Below are 14,476 nucleotides of genomic sequence, written 5' to 3' on the forward strand. Positions count from 1 at the left end.
CTAGAAAAATGTGTTTTCACTGCAAAGGTAGAATGAGGCTTTCAGGGGTTGAAAATTGTAACAAATGTTTATGTAAAAGGGGACATATTATGAAAACAACACTTTTCCTGGGATTTGGGGTGTTGTTTTGGGTCTCTGGTGCTCCCACACAAATACAAAATTTGAAAAAAGTCTGTACATGATTTTTGAGAGAGATAAGCATTTCTGTGAGTACCCTGCCTACAGTTACCAAACGAGCTAGTCAGTTTCGGCACCTCCTCCTACGTAGGAAGGGGGCACACTTGAATATTACTTCCCACTTCTCCCAACTCCCCCACTCCCCTTCAATTAATCAGCATAGCTACGATTTTGTGGACCAGCGGACGAGCAGCTCCGGCGGGGGTAGCCCTTTGGCGGCAGTCCGGCCTCCGTTGAAGCCTTCCGGCCGCCGCCAGCGGCAGTCCGGCAGCTCCGGCGGTTGTACTTCGGGAGCAGAACTGCTGCCGAGGCTTGCAGCTCTGGCGCGGGGAGCTCGGCGGCAGTCCGGCAGCTCAGCTCCCGGAGTTCAATCCCTTCGTCCTCCATGTCGCGGTTCATGGACTTCAGAGAGTCAAAGCCAAAGTTCCTTTCCCCCAATTCTTCTCAACAATGGCCGAGATATCCCCCACTACGAGTCTTTACTTGTTTTGGAAGTACCGGAGACGTCAGTCGCAGTCTTTATGATTCATAATATCATCCGAGGCACACATAGCTTTCGGCCGTGATATTAAATGTATTAGACATGTATAATATTATTATTATTTTATTATACATATATAGAACTCAAGGAGTCCGCAAACGGCAACAATCCCTTCTCCTCCATGCTGTGGTTCAATCTGATAGCTCATTGGTCAATGGGCAGCAGCTCATTTGCATTAAACCTAGATACCTCAGAAACAGCGTATTCTGAAGGGACTGAAACAGAGGGGTAGACGAGATTTTCTTTCCTAAAAGATATTTCCAGCAAACAACTTCTAAAACATGTTTTCGGGAGCTCAAATGCTATGTTTACTAGTTGGGAAAACACCATAATATGTCTCCTTTAACTACAGGATTTAAAAAATAAAGTTTGTCAATATGTTTGAACTTCTTTGCAATTCCATGGAGGCCATGAAACTGACTGTGGTGTTGTTACACATACTAACCACTAGAGTTCAGTAATGGTCCGTATTGCTCTGACTGATTCGAGAAAAAAAGTTAGTATTCGCTTTCGTATAAACTACATAGAAAGATCGAAGCTGCCTCTCGTTAAATGACATTGGTGAACTTTTTTTAATCACTTTGCCGTTAATGCAATACAAGGCATGATATTTGTTTGATATCATGATGAAGTACCTGGGACGGAGAGGGTCGAGGGATACAGACTCTAAATTCATAGATCGTTTTCATTCGCTTTCGGTTACGGTGTAAAATGTAAGAGCATATATATATATATATATATTTTTTTTTTAATGAAATTAAAAATGAAACAAACTCGAAGCGGAACATTAATCCCGTGTCAACGCTGTTTTCAAACCGGATGAAGCACCCGGAAAGGGAAACGTCAGCTAAATGAAATGAAGTTGTGTTTATGAACATCTGGGGGGATAAACCGCTGCATACGTTTTGTGAGCCGCAGGATCGTGAGGCATCAACCTTTGAATGTGCATATTTCTTTAAAAAAGCTAAACAGTAAGTGTTTCATTTTTATATTTTACTTCAGCAGGAAAGTTGACCGATCGTGCACAGATTTGCATTGGTTCGCAGGCAACCGACGACCATGCAGGCTATTAGACTCAGCATGTCAAGTGTGTTTTATCGTTTATGTATGGATCGCAGAAGGCATGTAAGTTCATTCATTCATCCACTTCATAACATTAACCTGCGGCGTGGACGCGTAAATATAAACTACATTTGTAATCGTTATCAAAGAGTTATGTTCATTTATTCACTGAGGTTATATATGACAGGAGTATGATTGGTTTAATGTATTTTTATTTGATCTCTCACATAATGTCTATGCTAATTTTGTATAACCGATATATAACCAAATTTGCTAAATAGATAAAGCATAGTTCGCCTTTAGTGAGGTAAGGGTTAGGATATTCTGCTGTCATGTGATGACTCTGCTGACGGAGACAGATTTCGCAATACATTCCCCATGGTTTTATTTGTATTTAAAACCTTGTTAAAGTAAACCAAATAAGAATTATTTTGCAATGCTTTCCATCCACCAAAAAAAAGGTTATCTCCTTCTATAGTTTTTATGAAAATCCAACATTTCCCAAGAGCATTTGATTGTGAAACATAAGCCAATATATTATATAATAATTAACCTATGACTCAGATGCACTTGACTATATAAACGACTTAACATCCGGTATTCCCAAGGATACTTCACAGTATTTAGGTGTTTTAAAAATATGTTACATGACTTGGCTCAGGAGGTGGAGCAGTTGTCTTGTAACCGAAAGGCTGCTAGTTCGATCCCCACTTCCTCCTGTGTTGATGTGAGCAAGGCACTTAACCCTAACTGCTCCTGACGAGCTTGCTGTCACCTTGCATGGTTGACTCTGCCTACACTCTCTGGTGTGTCAATGTGTGTATTAACCGATGTAAGTCACTTTGGAAAAAAGCGTCTGCTAAATGCCCTAATTGTAATCCTGACAAGTGTCTGTAAGGTTGGACGAAGGGAAATTAAGAAGTGGTACACCCATTGTCATTATAGGTATTCCAAAGAAACATGAATGACTTTGCAGTTCTCAACACGGGCCGGAAGATGCCGCTCCTAGGACTGGGAACATGGAAAAGTGAAACAGGAAAGGTATGTTTATGCACAGTAGTAAAGCAAACAATGTATACAATGAAACTGTCTTGAATGGCTATTCATTCTGTCCATTCGTCTAGGTAAAGCAAGCAGTGATTTGGGCCTTGCAGGCGGGCTATCGCCACATTGACTGCGCTGTCATCTATGGCAATGAGGTGGAGATCGGAGAAGCTCTGCAGGAGACGCTAGGCTCTGGCAAGGTGAACACTATTATGAAAACAACACTTTTGCTGGGTGTTGTTTTTGGGTCTCTGGTGCTCCCACACAAATACAAACGTTGAAAAAAGTCTGAACATGATTTTTCGAGTGAGATGCATTTCTGAAAGTCCCCCGCCTACAGTTACCAAATGAGCGAGTCAGTTTCGGCGCCCCCTCCTACGTAGGAAGGGGGCACACTTGAATATTACCTCCCACTTCCCCACTCCCCTCCAATCAGAGCATAGCTAAGATTTTGTGGACCAGCTGACGAGCAGCTCTGGTGGGGGGAACTCGGCGGCAGCCCTGCAGCTAAGCTCTGGGAGTACAATCCCTGCCGCCGAAGCTTCGGCAGCAGTCCGGAGGAGGAGACATGGAGGAGAAAAGGATTGTACTCTCGGAGCTGAGCTGCCGGACTGCCGCCGAGCTACTCCCGCCGGACTGCCGCCGAAGCTTCGTCTGGCCGCCGTCAAAGACGTCTGAAGCTTCGGCGGCAGCTCCGGCGGTATACTCCGGGAGCTGAACTGCGGCCGAAGCTTTCTGGCTGCTCCGGCGGGTTTACTCCGGGAGTTGAACTGCTGCCGAAGCTGGCAGGTCCGGCGGGGGTAGGTCTCGGCGGCAGTCCGGCAGCTCCGGCGCGGGGAGTTCGGCAGCAAGTCCGGCAGCTCAGCTCCCGGAGTACAATCCCCTTCTCCTCCATGTCGGGGTTCATGGACTTCAGAGAGTCAAGGCCAAAGTTCCCCCAATTCCTCACAACAATGGCCAAGATATCCCCCACTACGGGTCTTTACTTGTTGTGGAGGTGCCAGAGACATCAGACGCAGTCTTTATGATTCATAATATCATCCGGGGCGCACATAGCTTTTGGCAGTGATATTAGATATAATATTATATAAATACCCATACATAATATTATGATTATATTATACGATATAGATATAGAGCTCTAGGAGTTCGCAAATGGCAACTATCCCTTCTCCTCCATGCTGTGGTTCAGTCTGTCAATTCATTGGTCAATGGGCAGCAGCTCATTTGCATTAAAGCTACAGACACCAGAAACGGCACATTCTGAAAGGACTGAAACAGAGGGGAATAGTGGTAGGCGAGATATTTTTTCCTAAAAGCTATTTCCAGCAAACAGCTTAAAAAACATGTTTTCTAGAACTGAAATACTATGTTTACTTGTTGGGATAACACTATAATATGTCTCCTTTAAAAAAAAAAAAAAATACTATTTTCGGTTTTGACTTTGATATAAGACCATTTGCATGCGGCAGGCCCTGAGACGAGAGGACGTGTTTGTGACATCCAAGCTGTGGAACACTCGACACCACCCAGAGGATGTGGAGCCCTCACTGCTGAAGACTCTCAAGGACCTGAAGCTGGAGTACCTGGACCTCTACCTCATCCACTGGCCCTACGGCTTCCAGTAAGCACCCATCTCTGTGTACGTCAGCTAATGCAGTGGACAAATACTGCCAACCAAATTGAAGTGAAACATCCATTGATAAGGGACTGGCCTGAAAGTCCCGACACCCTAGACACAGCTAGACTCTGCTGTTTTAAGGGTCCCATAAAACGGACCCTGCATACTTATCCAATCTTTAGTAAAGTAAAACAGGAAACTGTACTGTTTATCATCCTTGAACTGCACACGAATGCAGCTGTATGACATGTACTTCATGATGAGGATGCTCAGTGCTATTGTTTTGCATGGATCCCTAGCTTCTTTCTATCTGTTCTCCAAGACGGGGAGACGCTCCATTCCCTAGAAGCGAGGATGGCACCCTGCTGTATGACAACATTGACTATAAGCTGACCTGGGCTGCCATGGAGAAACTGGTGGAGAAGGGTCTGGTCCGCGCCATCGGCTTGTCCAACTTCAACAGCCGCCAGATAGATGACGTCCTTTCCATCGCCAACATCAAACCCACAGTCCTTCAGGTGTGTGGATGTGGGTGGCTGTGTGTGTGGGGGGGAGAGGTTAAAGGGTAATTCCGGTGTCAAATGGATTTGGACGCCATTTTGTTGTTAAGACTCGATAAGTAGATTGACGAACACAGAGATTGTGACATCCGTCAGCAACACGCAAACTCTGTGTTCGCCAATCTACTTATCGAGTCTTTAAAACAAAATGGCGTCGACGGGTGATCTACTGATGGTATTGTGTGTATAAAATGTCCTTTTTAATAAACAATCTGTATACTTACAAAGTTCTCAATGCCTCGTTTTATATTTTAAGACCCTTATTATACTGCCAAAGAAGTGTCGGCCTACTTTTAGCCTTCTAAGTGGTTTAAAATAGCGATTTAGTTTTTACCATAACCAGTGCCCCCATCGTTCCAAAGTTATAGTGTTTTGATAGAATCTGATTAAAACAGCCAACTGAAGAAAGCGTCTATATTTTTGTGCTCCAAAACGAACCTTTCAACTCGTTATAACTCGTTCATCATACAAAACATAACCCAAATCCATTTTACACCGGAATTGCACTTTAAGTCAATTGCACTATTTTAACAGAGCTACCACAGTATGGCTTAGATAAGGTGAGTAAGTAGTATTAATTACCGGCTTGTTTCATTCGGCGTTGTTTTTGTTTTTGCCTAAATTCAATTGATTTATAACTTTATTACATGTTTAAAGCTTGGTTTACACCTTGTGTCACTTTTGACTTTTGTAATATATTAAAGTTGTGCAAGAAGTTTTTGAGCTCCTCCCAGTTTTTCCCAGTTGTAGTTCAGTCCAATGCGAGTTCATTTTATTTTTTAGAGCTGTTGCCATTCTGAAGTTTGTTGAGTTGTCTGCCTACTTTTACTTGTGTATGACAGGTGGAGAGCCACCCGTACCTGAACCAGGTGGAGCTTCTGGCCCACTGTCGGGAGCGAGGACTGGTGCTGACGGCCTACAGCCCCCTGGGCTCCCCGGACCGGGCGTGGAAACACCCGGACGAACCCGTGCTGCTAGAAGAGCCGGTCATAGCTGCTCTGGCCCAGAAGTACAGCAAGTCCCATGCTCAGATCATCCTGAGGTGGGTTGTCTGTCTGTCTGTCTGTCTGTCTGTCTGTCTGTCTGTCTGTCTGTCTGTCTGTCTCTGTCTCTGTCTCTGTCTCTGTCTCTGTCTCTCCATTAAACTAGTGATTTTGTTTTTATCTATAAGGTGGCAAACACAGAGAGGAGTGGTGACGATCCCCAAGAGTGTGACAGAGTCTCGCATCAAAGAAAACATCGAGGTAATGCCGACCTATCATTGGAGATGAGCGCATTCAGGCAGGAAATCATCATGACCATTGTCCCAGTGGCAAACTATAAAAATGTAGTAAATCTAAATGTTTTTTCTATGTGGATCAGATATTTGACTTCAGCCTCGAAGTAGAAGAGATTAAGAGCATAACCGACCTGCACCGGGACTGGCGATACATTGTACCAACTATCACAGTAAGCAACATGGGCTCATAGACGCTGATTGTTTATTTGCCTTATTTTAACTGTAATGTGTTTATGAATTTACTGCACAATCTGTTTGCAGGCGATTTAGGTTTTATTTGGACAAACAATGCATCTATCTAGAACAGGCTGATGGACACAAACAAGGCAAACTATCTGAACCAATGGTGTAAAATATTTGAAAAGGATGATGTTTAGGCATGCCAATATATCTTCTTCATGGACATGTCTGCAGTATTCCACAAATATACTTTCAATACTCTATAGATGTGACCTAGGGAATCCAGAGTTTGGGCAAATGGTCAGATTTAGGGTTGAGGTTCACGAATAAAACGGTTCGTTTTTGAGCTTTCAATTTGTTTAGTTACGAATAAGGCCAGCAAGCCAGAACAATCCAAAGTTTGCGGGTGTTGCGCCTCGTGCCCACTACCTCCGTCCGTTGATTGATCCCTATTGACTTTGAATGGGGACGGACGCGCAATGCATTGTGGATCCATGCGCTGAAGGCTCCGTCAAAAAGTTGAAAAATGTTCAACTTTTTCGGCAGCGACGGATCCGTCATCCAATAAGAACACGTATGCAAATTAAAGCACTGTGACACTACTCGGGCTCTGACGACCCTGGAAACCTCCCCCATCCGTCAGCCACGCCTTCCCAGTCCTTTGAACGACGGTGCAGTGGGCACGAGGCGTCAGAATTGTAACAATTAGTTAAGTAGCTTTTCTTTAATAGTGTGTGGGTGTGTGTGTGTGACTATTGTGTTTTGTCGTCTTCTAGGTGGATGGGAAGAGTGTGCCCCGGGATGCAAAGCACCCCCACTACCCTTTCAACGATCCCTACTGAACACACTCATCACCCCGCCAACCGCTTCTGTGCCTTGGAAACCATGGAACTGCAATCCCATCATGCAACACTTTCTATCTAATCAATTAGCTGCGCCGCCACCACCACTACAAGTTAACCACATTTGGGATTTAACTAGGCATTTTTTAAAAGCTGTCTTATCTGAGTAGTGTCTTATGCATTGCACTTATAATCAATTGAAAGTACTCAGTAAAGTGTATATGTCTTATGAGTGTCGACATGTTATTTTGTAATAAAGTTTTTTGTTACCTCCCTCAGGAATGTCTTGTTATTGGACATGTTGCACAGTAATAAGGTCTAAATAAGGCGATGTGATAGGTGTAATCAACTCCTTGAATGGAATGAATATTATTCTACATAGCAGATAGATATGTAGAAATTGAACAAGAAATTCAATGAAACTTCAACACAGTATATTGTAAACATTAGATGGCACAATATCAGAATTTTATTTTAATAGCAGCATTCCTGGTGAAAAACATTGTACATCCATTTCAACATTATAAGTTACATGATTTCAATAATCACTCTCAAACAATGTAATTTGATTTATATACACTTTATGTCACGTTAATTTTAGCGCTTGATGTAAAAAAATCTCCTGGTGATATGCAATGCATCCCAGGTGCTACATTATATAAATAACTTGATAATCAGACCTAAAAATGTCCAGTCTCATTAGAATACTTAAAACTCTAGAAAAAAGGCTTTATATCACCCAACTAATAACCATCACATGATTTGATAGAATTGTATCATACTTTCATTCTCGTTTTGTGTGGGTATGTCAAAACAGGAGCAGTACATGGCATAATCACATTGAATGTGGAAGTTTAATTACGCAATTAATTCAATATAGATAAAAATGATAATGAGCACCGTGTGAGACAGGACATTGGGTTTAATGATCATGAAAAATAATTTATAATATGGCTGAAGATTTTAATAAATTATTTATTTTTTAAAGTCTCACATCGCCCCCTAGTAGACGTCAGTGGTAGCAGCAAACTTTTTCATTGATGGAGCGTGGGTGAAATGTTGGTGAGATACTGAGATAGTATCAATAATGATAATGAACGCCGTGTGACGCATGACATTTGGTAAAAATAATCTTTTGATATGGCTTAAGATTTTAATACATTATTATTCTTTTAAGGATGTTCTCGCCATCCCCTATCGGACATCAGCTAGCAGTAAACGTTTTCTATTGATGATGTGTTGGGGTGATTTTGGTCAGATATAGTGATAGTCTCTCATCTCCTGCAGTACCTCCTCCAATGCTTGCTCCACAGTCAATTTGGGTGGCCTGTGCTTGCGGATGAACTATATTTGGAGAAAGAATGGTTGTTGTTAAAATATTCTGTTCTCTGCTTTTTTCACTGGTTGTTTGGTGCAAAACAATCACACCTTTTTTTCAAAGGCTCTTTGTCATGGACATGCACAACAATGTTTATCAATTAAAAAAAGTATTGGTGGGTATATTTTCCTAGCTTCTGAGAAGGCGCAGTGCCTTCTCAGAAACTCATTAAGAGGCAGAAGCATTAGTGTCACATCAGCCCTATTGTCTGTGGGATTTAAAAAAATCCTGTCAAACAAGTCACACCCAATCCTCAATCATCACTGCGTTTGTTCAATCAACCACCAGCAACATCATTCCTCTAAGCCTTGAGAGCTGAGAATACACAAAGACCTATGAACATGTGAATTACATGTGAAAAAATTTGGGTATTTTAAATATTACATAACATTTAATTTATTTTATTTGCAGAGTTCCTTGTGTGCTTAGTTCAGTTAGCTGAAATTGACGATAGCTTTTCAGCCAAATGTATTTAAATGAGTAAATGAACAATATGAGCTGGGCATACTTGTTTGGTGTCTTCCAGAGTTGTGTAGGTGTAATCTGCCGGACCCAGGCCCTGCACCACACTGTTGTGGAGATGTCTGCTGGCTTGGGCAAACTGTCGGGTCATGGCTAGCTGCTGCCTTAGCATGTTGTTGAGGGCAAACACTGCCGGGCTGTAGGAGGTTAAAGCTGGAGGACGGACACACACACACACACACACACACACACACACACACACACACACACACACCTTTAGGAATGGCTTGAATATAACCAGTTAAACCTGTCAAGTGGCTTACTCTCTGAAACTATTAACTGTAATACTTACCGTAAACCAAGGCAACATTCTGACACCCAAAGACAACATAGAGTATCAAATCATCCTTTGTTTTAATGATACGAAACGTTTAAACAACTTCTTAATGGCCTAGAGAAAAAAGCTTTAAACTATTCATTACATGTTTCCTGTGTGTCAAACCTCACAGGCAAACACCTTTCTAGAGAGACAAGTGTGAAGTCAAAAATCCTATTTCCACATAATATGCAATGATCGTTGTTCTACAGTACCCAGTACTAAGGTACGCTTGGATAACCCACAATGCATTTCAGCATGGGTAGGAAAATCGTATCCTTTGTTAAAGCATTTACATATATAGTACACACCAGCTTTTTTTTCGTATCATTATTGCAATCATATATATCACAATATATATCATATATTTATACAAATATCATTTTTCAGGTCAAGTAAAAGGAGGACACAGACTTTCTGTGAACAATGGAATTCAACACATCAACATGCATCAACAGACCTCCCGTCTGCTTTGGGTCAAACTGTGAAACGAAACCTTTGTTTCTGACAGGTTTTTCTAGGTTCCTTTGTCTACAGCAGCTTGCGTCCTTTTCTGTTTCACCAGGCCTTGAGGAGGAAGCCACTTGTGATTGACAAACATTGGGGGTGGGTTACTGTAGTCCTCAACTCACCCTCAAGGGCCTCTGCACCGACTGTATGACTGGCCACGGGGGTTGGGTCCACGGAACCCATGCCTACCGCAGGGCCCAGAACAGCCATACCTGGAGGACAGGAAGTCAGAGCAACACAGGATGGTAGAGGGAAAGAAGCAGTAGCTGTATCATGACAGGAACATACTGGACCACTATGATTATCTAACATACAGCGTTTACGCATTTAGAAGTACTGCAACAAATAATACTTTTGTTGTACGTTTGACCATAGAGGCATCATGTGTATAGGCGTCTATTTTATTACACTTGCTGTTTAGTTCCTCTAATGTGGTGCTACGTTTCACCTAGCAGGGTGGCAGATGATGGGGTGGTTGTGCAGTGTGATAGGTTAGCCTAGCAGAGTGCTAGGTTGCAATAGTAGGGTCTACTTTAGCATGTAGGGGAGTATGGTTACCTGCGGACCAGTTGTAGGACAGCGGGTCGGGTCGTGTTTGCGTGGCTGCTTCTCTCCCAGGCCGCCCCTGGACGGTGGAGCGTCTGGAGCTGGGCGTCAAGGTGCGAGACGAGGACTGCGCGGAGCAGCCAGAGGTGTAGCTGCTCGCCGCACTCGGACTGCGGTCGGAGAAACTACTGGCGTAGGGGTCGTCGTAGGGGTCGTCGCCTCCCTCCCGACGCGAGCCGTCTCCGTCACCCGAGATCTCAGAGAGGTCATCTCCTTTCTGCGTCTTTTTCTTCCTCTTCGCCTCGTCTTCGGGACTTGCCCCAAGGTGCTCTGAGATCTCGCTGGGGCTTCGGTCGTGCTCCGTCCTAATGCTTAGGCTCTCGAAGTCACTGTGGTAGTCTGCCCCGGTTACCTCTTCCTCTCCCGGCTGCTCTTCTTTACCCTCCGGTGGTTGTGTTGTCCACGTACGGTCCTCTGCTTTGTGCTGCTTGGATGGTCGATGGTCTTTCTGGTCGGGAAGGAGAGAGTGAGAGGCGAATTGCGTGAATTAGAGTGGCATTAAACAACATTGTTGTTAGGTTTTGACTTAAAGATGAATAACACCGGTATTTGTATTGATCATCCTTACCTGCTTCGTTTCCACAGTAAAATCAGGTACAAAGTCATCCAAAGACATGATGTTGAACTTGAAATCTACTGGGAGAAGAAGGATCATAGAGTTTGACAAAACCAATGCAAGACCTCATAATATAGGTCTCTCAAAATATACAGTATATTATAATTAATATAATGGATACTAACGCATACAAAACATTAAAAAGGCTTTTACCTGGTTCTCCTACTAGAACGGATGCATACGGTAAAGAAGTTATTGAATTAATTAATAATTAAAAAACAGTTTTTGTATCTTGTGTTGTATCATAAATCATACATTTATCATATATTCTAACTAGCTACTACTACCAACTACGGTACTATAATTATCTTTATGTATGACACCTTACTTATAAAGCTGTTTGCGTGTGATGCTTATGACAGATGTGGCAGACAAATCCTTTGTCTCAACAGATAAGGCACAGCTATGTCAATATTGTGTCGGCATCGCCTGTGTTGACACTTTATTTCCCCTCACCCTCTGAGGAGATGCTGCTGCTCCTGCCACTGCGTGGCCCCTCCTCTTCAGTCGAACCCCCGGGCCCCGGGGGGAAGAGCTCCTCCAGGGAGTGCACCTCCCCACGCCCCCACGATGACGGGGTGGACAGGGAGCGCTGCAGGGGGCTATGTGCAGAAGACAAGGAGGCCCCCCCCAGGGCAGAAAGGGGAGCGGGGCCAGGCTTCTCCCTAGAATCCTGAAGGAAGGAGGACAATGCAAACATTGTTATTGGAAAGGGTTTAGGTGTGTCATTGCCAGACCAATTCCCAAATGTGTATTCTAGTTCATTTTCGATCAACATTAACGGGCCCAGACCAAAATGCCTCCGGAGTCAATTGCATAGACCTGCAACCATCAGAATAATAAAACGTCTGACACCTTACTGACAGCCATCTTGATTGTTTATGCAAATACATCAATGGCGCACCCACTGGCCGCTCCTCTGTACATTATCGTGAAATACCCGCCCAATATCAGATTAGCGGTGTGCCAGAGCAAAAAAGATAAAGCATGCCGATTTGTCTGGTTCCAAGGCTAGTTCAAATATGATCAAGACTATATGAGTCAGAGCGTGCTTTTAATCCATTCCTGACGGAAACAGTATTAGACATCACCTTAATTTTGTAGTTGCTCCGATATCAATTGTATGCCTTGATTGTTCAACCTCAATTTGTTAGATTCTGGTCACAAAAGTCTGACCAGCAGAATTCATGTAAACTTCTCCATCTAACTACCTTTGCCACCGTCTTCATTGGTAATCCCCTATGTCTGTCCTCCATCGAGTCTAGCGAGTCCCCCAACAGTTTCCTCATACTCTCCTCATCACTGTCCAGGCTAACTCCGCGGCCATCTCCTGCCGCCGGCTCAGCCTTCACCACGCTGGGCTTCACAGCACTGCCACTTCTGTACTTGCCAACCGACAAGCCGGCGTCAGCAGCAGCAGGGATTTCAACATTGACTTTAGCCCCTTGGGAATAGTTGAGATTGGTGCCGGCCGTAGCAAGCACTGACGTCTTTTTTAGGAAGCGCTTCCCGGGACTTCCAGGGTCGTTGCTCGACAACTGGGGCGACAGGGGGGCAGAGGGGAGCTCCGGCGGCGAGTGTCCATGGGGGGGAGAGGGGCCTGGGTTGGGGGCTGTTGGAGGTACAGTGTGATTGGGGTTCCCCTCCATGGCACGCCCCTGGGTTGTGCTCTGCTGGGCTTGCTGGCGGGCCCGGATGCGCTCCTCAATGGTGGCCAACCTGCTCAGGGCGGCGCTCTGGGAGCCCTGCTGGGAAGAAGCCACAAACCTAGAAGCAGGAAATAAGAAGCACAGACTTGCATTAAGTCCTTTATCATGTTTAAGGTGTCACCGGTCCAAATGAGTGTAAATCTGATGAGAGCAGGATGGTAAAAAAATAATAAAAAGGTTCAGGAAAACTCCCCATGCTCTGCATTAGCTCAGGTTGCAATAGATGCTGGACAGGCAGACATACAATGCAGACATAATATAGATACATTTGCAACAAGATGTCCCTGTTGCCCCACTATTAAATCAGCATTGTTCAAATATTGTGAAATGATACCATTCATGTTATAATCGTATTTACCTCTGTGTTATGATCATGTGATTGGATCATGTGTCGTATTACGTTACCTTCCTTCTGGGGGATGCTGTGTTTGATTTTTTCTAAATTGAGGAGACTGGGTGCTAGCCATGGCCTTTGGTATAGCTTTCTTCAGAAACCTTTGCCCTCCCCCTCCTTCGCCCAGTGAGGTTGAAGCTCTGAAATCCTAGAAATTTTAAACATACGGATGCATAGTTATTTCCTAAGTTTCCTTTCCTTATAACCAAATGGATAAAATCACGGAACAACTATGGCAGTTTGATCGTTTTATTCAGTACCTGAGGTGAAAGCACTTCTCTGCCCTGCTTATTTGTATTGGTTTTCTCCCCATGCTCTGTGACTGAGCTGACAGAGGACAGGTCACTCAGGTCCAGTGATAAGATGTGTGTATTCGAGGGAAAGCGGCTCTTTTGGACTGATCCTCCTCCAGGACCCTGAGAAAAAGAAATCCCCCGTAAACACAGTCTCTGTACAAGTAATCTTCGCAATAAATAACAAAAACAGTAAAAACCAAATGCTCACTGTATGTCCATATGCCTGAGCTTCAGGTCCATGGGGTTGGGACCGATTCGTTAGCTCGGCGGCGTTTGGGTCGTTTCTCTTCGCAGAGAGCAGCGCCTGGGCTCGGACCAACGCTGAATTTCGACCGTCACGGTTCCACATTATTGTAACGAGCAAAATCACTCTATGTACATATATCCATCAGCATACTTATTAGCAAATATTGGCTCTAATACTAGTAAGAAATACTGGGGTCTCGAGTCATCCGGTGAAATAGTAAAAAACATTTTAGTGTTGGCAATGTGAAATGGGATGTGAACGCAAATCGTAAATAAAAATGGAGCCAAACAATGGATCAAAACATTAGTGAATATAAAAGAATACTGATGTTATTATTAAGCGCCCATAGTTTCCATGGCGAGAAAATGTGTTCTGTTGTTTACAAATGACATCATTACGACGCGTCTACGGAAAGCGGGGAGGACATACAGTGTTCGCGGACCTCGTCGTATACATTATAGCCGTTAAAAAGGGAGTTTCAACTCAATAACAATAAGAACAAACAATTACTTAAACAACAATAATGACAACAACAACAGCCAAACCATAATCAAGGCAACAACAATCGGCAAACTT

General features: G+C 43.7%; 2 protein-coding genes across 7 annotated transcripts; one reads left to right on the forward strand and one right to left on the reverse strand.

Moving 5' to 3' along the window:
• The first annotated feature begins 1,534 nt into the window (after positions 1 to 1,534).
• On the forward strand, positions 1,535 to 7,584 carry akr1a1b (aldo-keto reductase family 1, member A1b (aldehyde reductase)). 4 transcript variants are annotated; one of them, XM_030372013.1, is made up of 9 exons: positions 1,535 to 1,689; positions 2,726 to 2,821; positions 2,905 to 3,024; positions 4,279 to 4,448; positions 4,768 to 4,963; positions 5,848 to 6,047; positions 6,177 to 6,249; positions 6,368 to 6,454; positions 7,241 to 7,584. In XM_030372013.1, exons 2-9 carry the CDS (start codon positions 2,741 to 2,743, stop codon positions 7,304 to 7,306), a joined length of 993 nt encoding a protein of 330 aa, XP_030227873.1. In that variant the 5' UTR covers positions 1,535 to 1,689; positions 2,726 to 2,740; the 3' UTR covers positions 7,307 to 7,584. The 4 variants fall into 4 exon arrangements, with proteins under 4 accessions (XP_030227873.1, XP_030227874.1, XP_030227871.1 ...); XM_030372014.1 differs by having other exon boundaries at positions 4,297 to 4,448; XM_030372011.1 differs by lacking the exon at positions 1,535 to 1,689 and adding an exon at positions 1,728 to 1,843.
• A 155-nt stretch (positions 7,585 to 7,739) lies between these two features.
• Positions 7,740 to 14,422, reverse strand: c12h19orf44 (chromosome 12 C19orf44 homolog). Of its 3 annotated transcripts, XM_030372007.1 has the most exons (11): positions 13,862 to 14,422; positions 13,618 to 13,773; positions 13,369 to 13,505; positions 12,466 to 13,021; positions 11,711 to 11,927; positions 11,408 to 11,416; positions 11,207 to 11,274; positions 10,591 to 11,086; positions 10,155 to 10,244; positions 9,193 to 9,359; positions 7,740 to 8,650 (listed from the first exon to the last, which is right to left on the reverse strand). In XM_030372007.1, exons 1-11 carry the CDS (start codon positions 14,000 to 14,002, stop codon positions 8,561 to 8,563), a joined length of 2,127 nt encoding a protein of 708 aa, XP_030227867.1. In that variant the 5' UTR covers positions 14,003 to 14,422; the 3' UTR covers positions 7,740 to 8,560. The 3 variants fall into 3 exon arrangements, with proteins under 3 accessions (XP_030227867.1, XP_030227869.1, XP_030227868.1); XM_030372009.1 differs by lacking the exon at positions 11,408 to 11,416 and having other exon boundaries at positions 11,207 to 11,271; positions 13,862 to 14,421; XM_030372008.1 differs by lacking the exon at positions 11,408 to 11,416 and having other exon boundaries at positions 13,862 to 14,421.
• Between the last annotated feature and the right edge of the window lie 54 nt (positions 14,423 to 14,476).

Source organism: Gadus morhua, chromosome 12, assembly GCF_902167405.1.
Source record: "Gadus morhua chromosome 12, gadMor3.0, whole genome shotgun sequence".
In the NCBI taxonomy this organism is placed as follows: Eukaryota; Metazoa; Chordata; class Actinopteri; order Gadiformes; family Gadidae; genus Gadus; species Gadus morhua.

Coding starts and splice junctions, on each gene's coding strand:
- akr1a1b (XM_030372011.1), top strand. CDS start 1,778: ATGCAGGCTATTAGACTCAGCATGTCAAGTGTGTTTTATCGTTTATGT. Junction 2,822..2,904: donor GGAAAAGTGAAACAGGAAAG/GTATGTTTATGC, acceptor CCATTCGTCTAG/GTAAAGCAAGCAGTGATTTG. Junction 6,455..7,240: donor ACATTGTACCAACTATCACA/GTAAGCAACATG, acceptor GTCGTCTTCTAG/GTGGATGGGAAGAGTGTGCC.
- c12h19orf44 (XM_030372007.1), bottom strand. CDS start 14,002: ATGTGGAACCGTGACGGTCGAAATTCAGCGTTGGTCCGAGCCCAGGCG. Junction 13,506..13,617: donor GAGAAGTGCTTTCACCTCAG/GTACTGAATAAA, acceptor TAAAATTTCTAG/GATTTCAGAGCTTCAACCTC. Junction 8,651..9,192: donor CTCTGGAAGACACCAAACAA/GTATGCCCAGCT, acceptor CTCCAAATATAG/TTCATCCGCAAGCACAGGCC.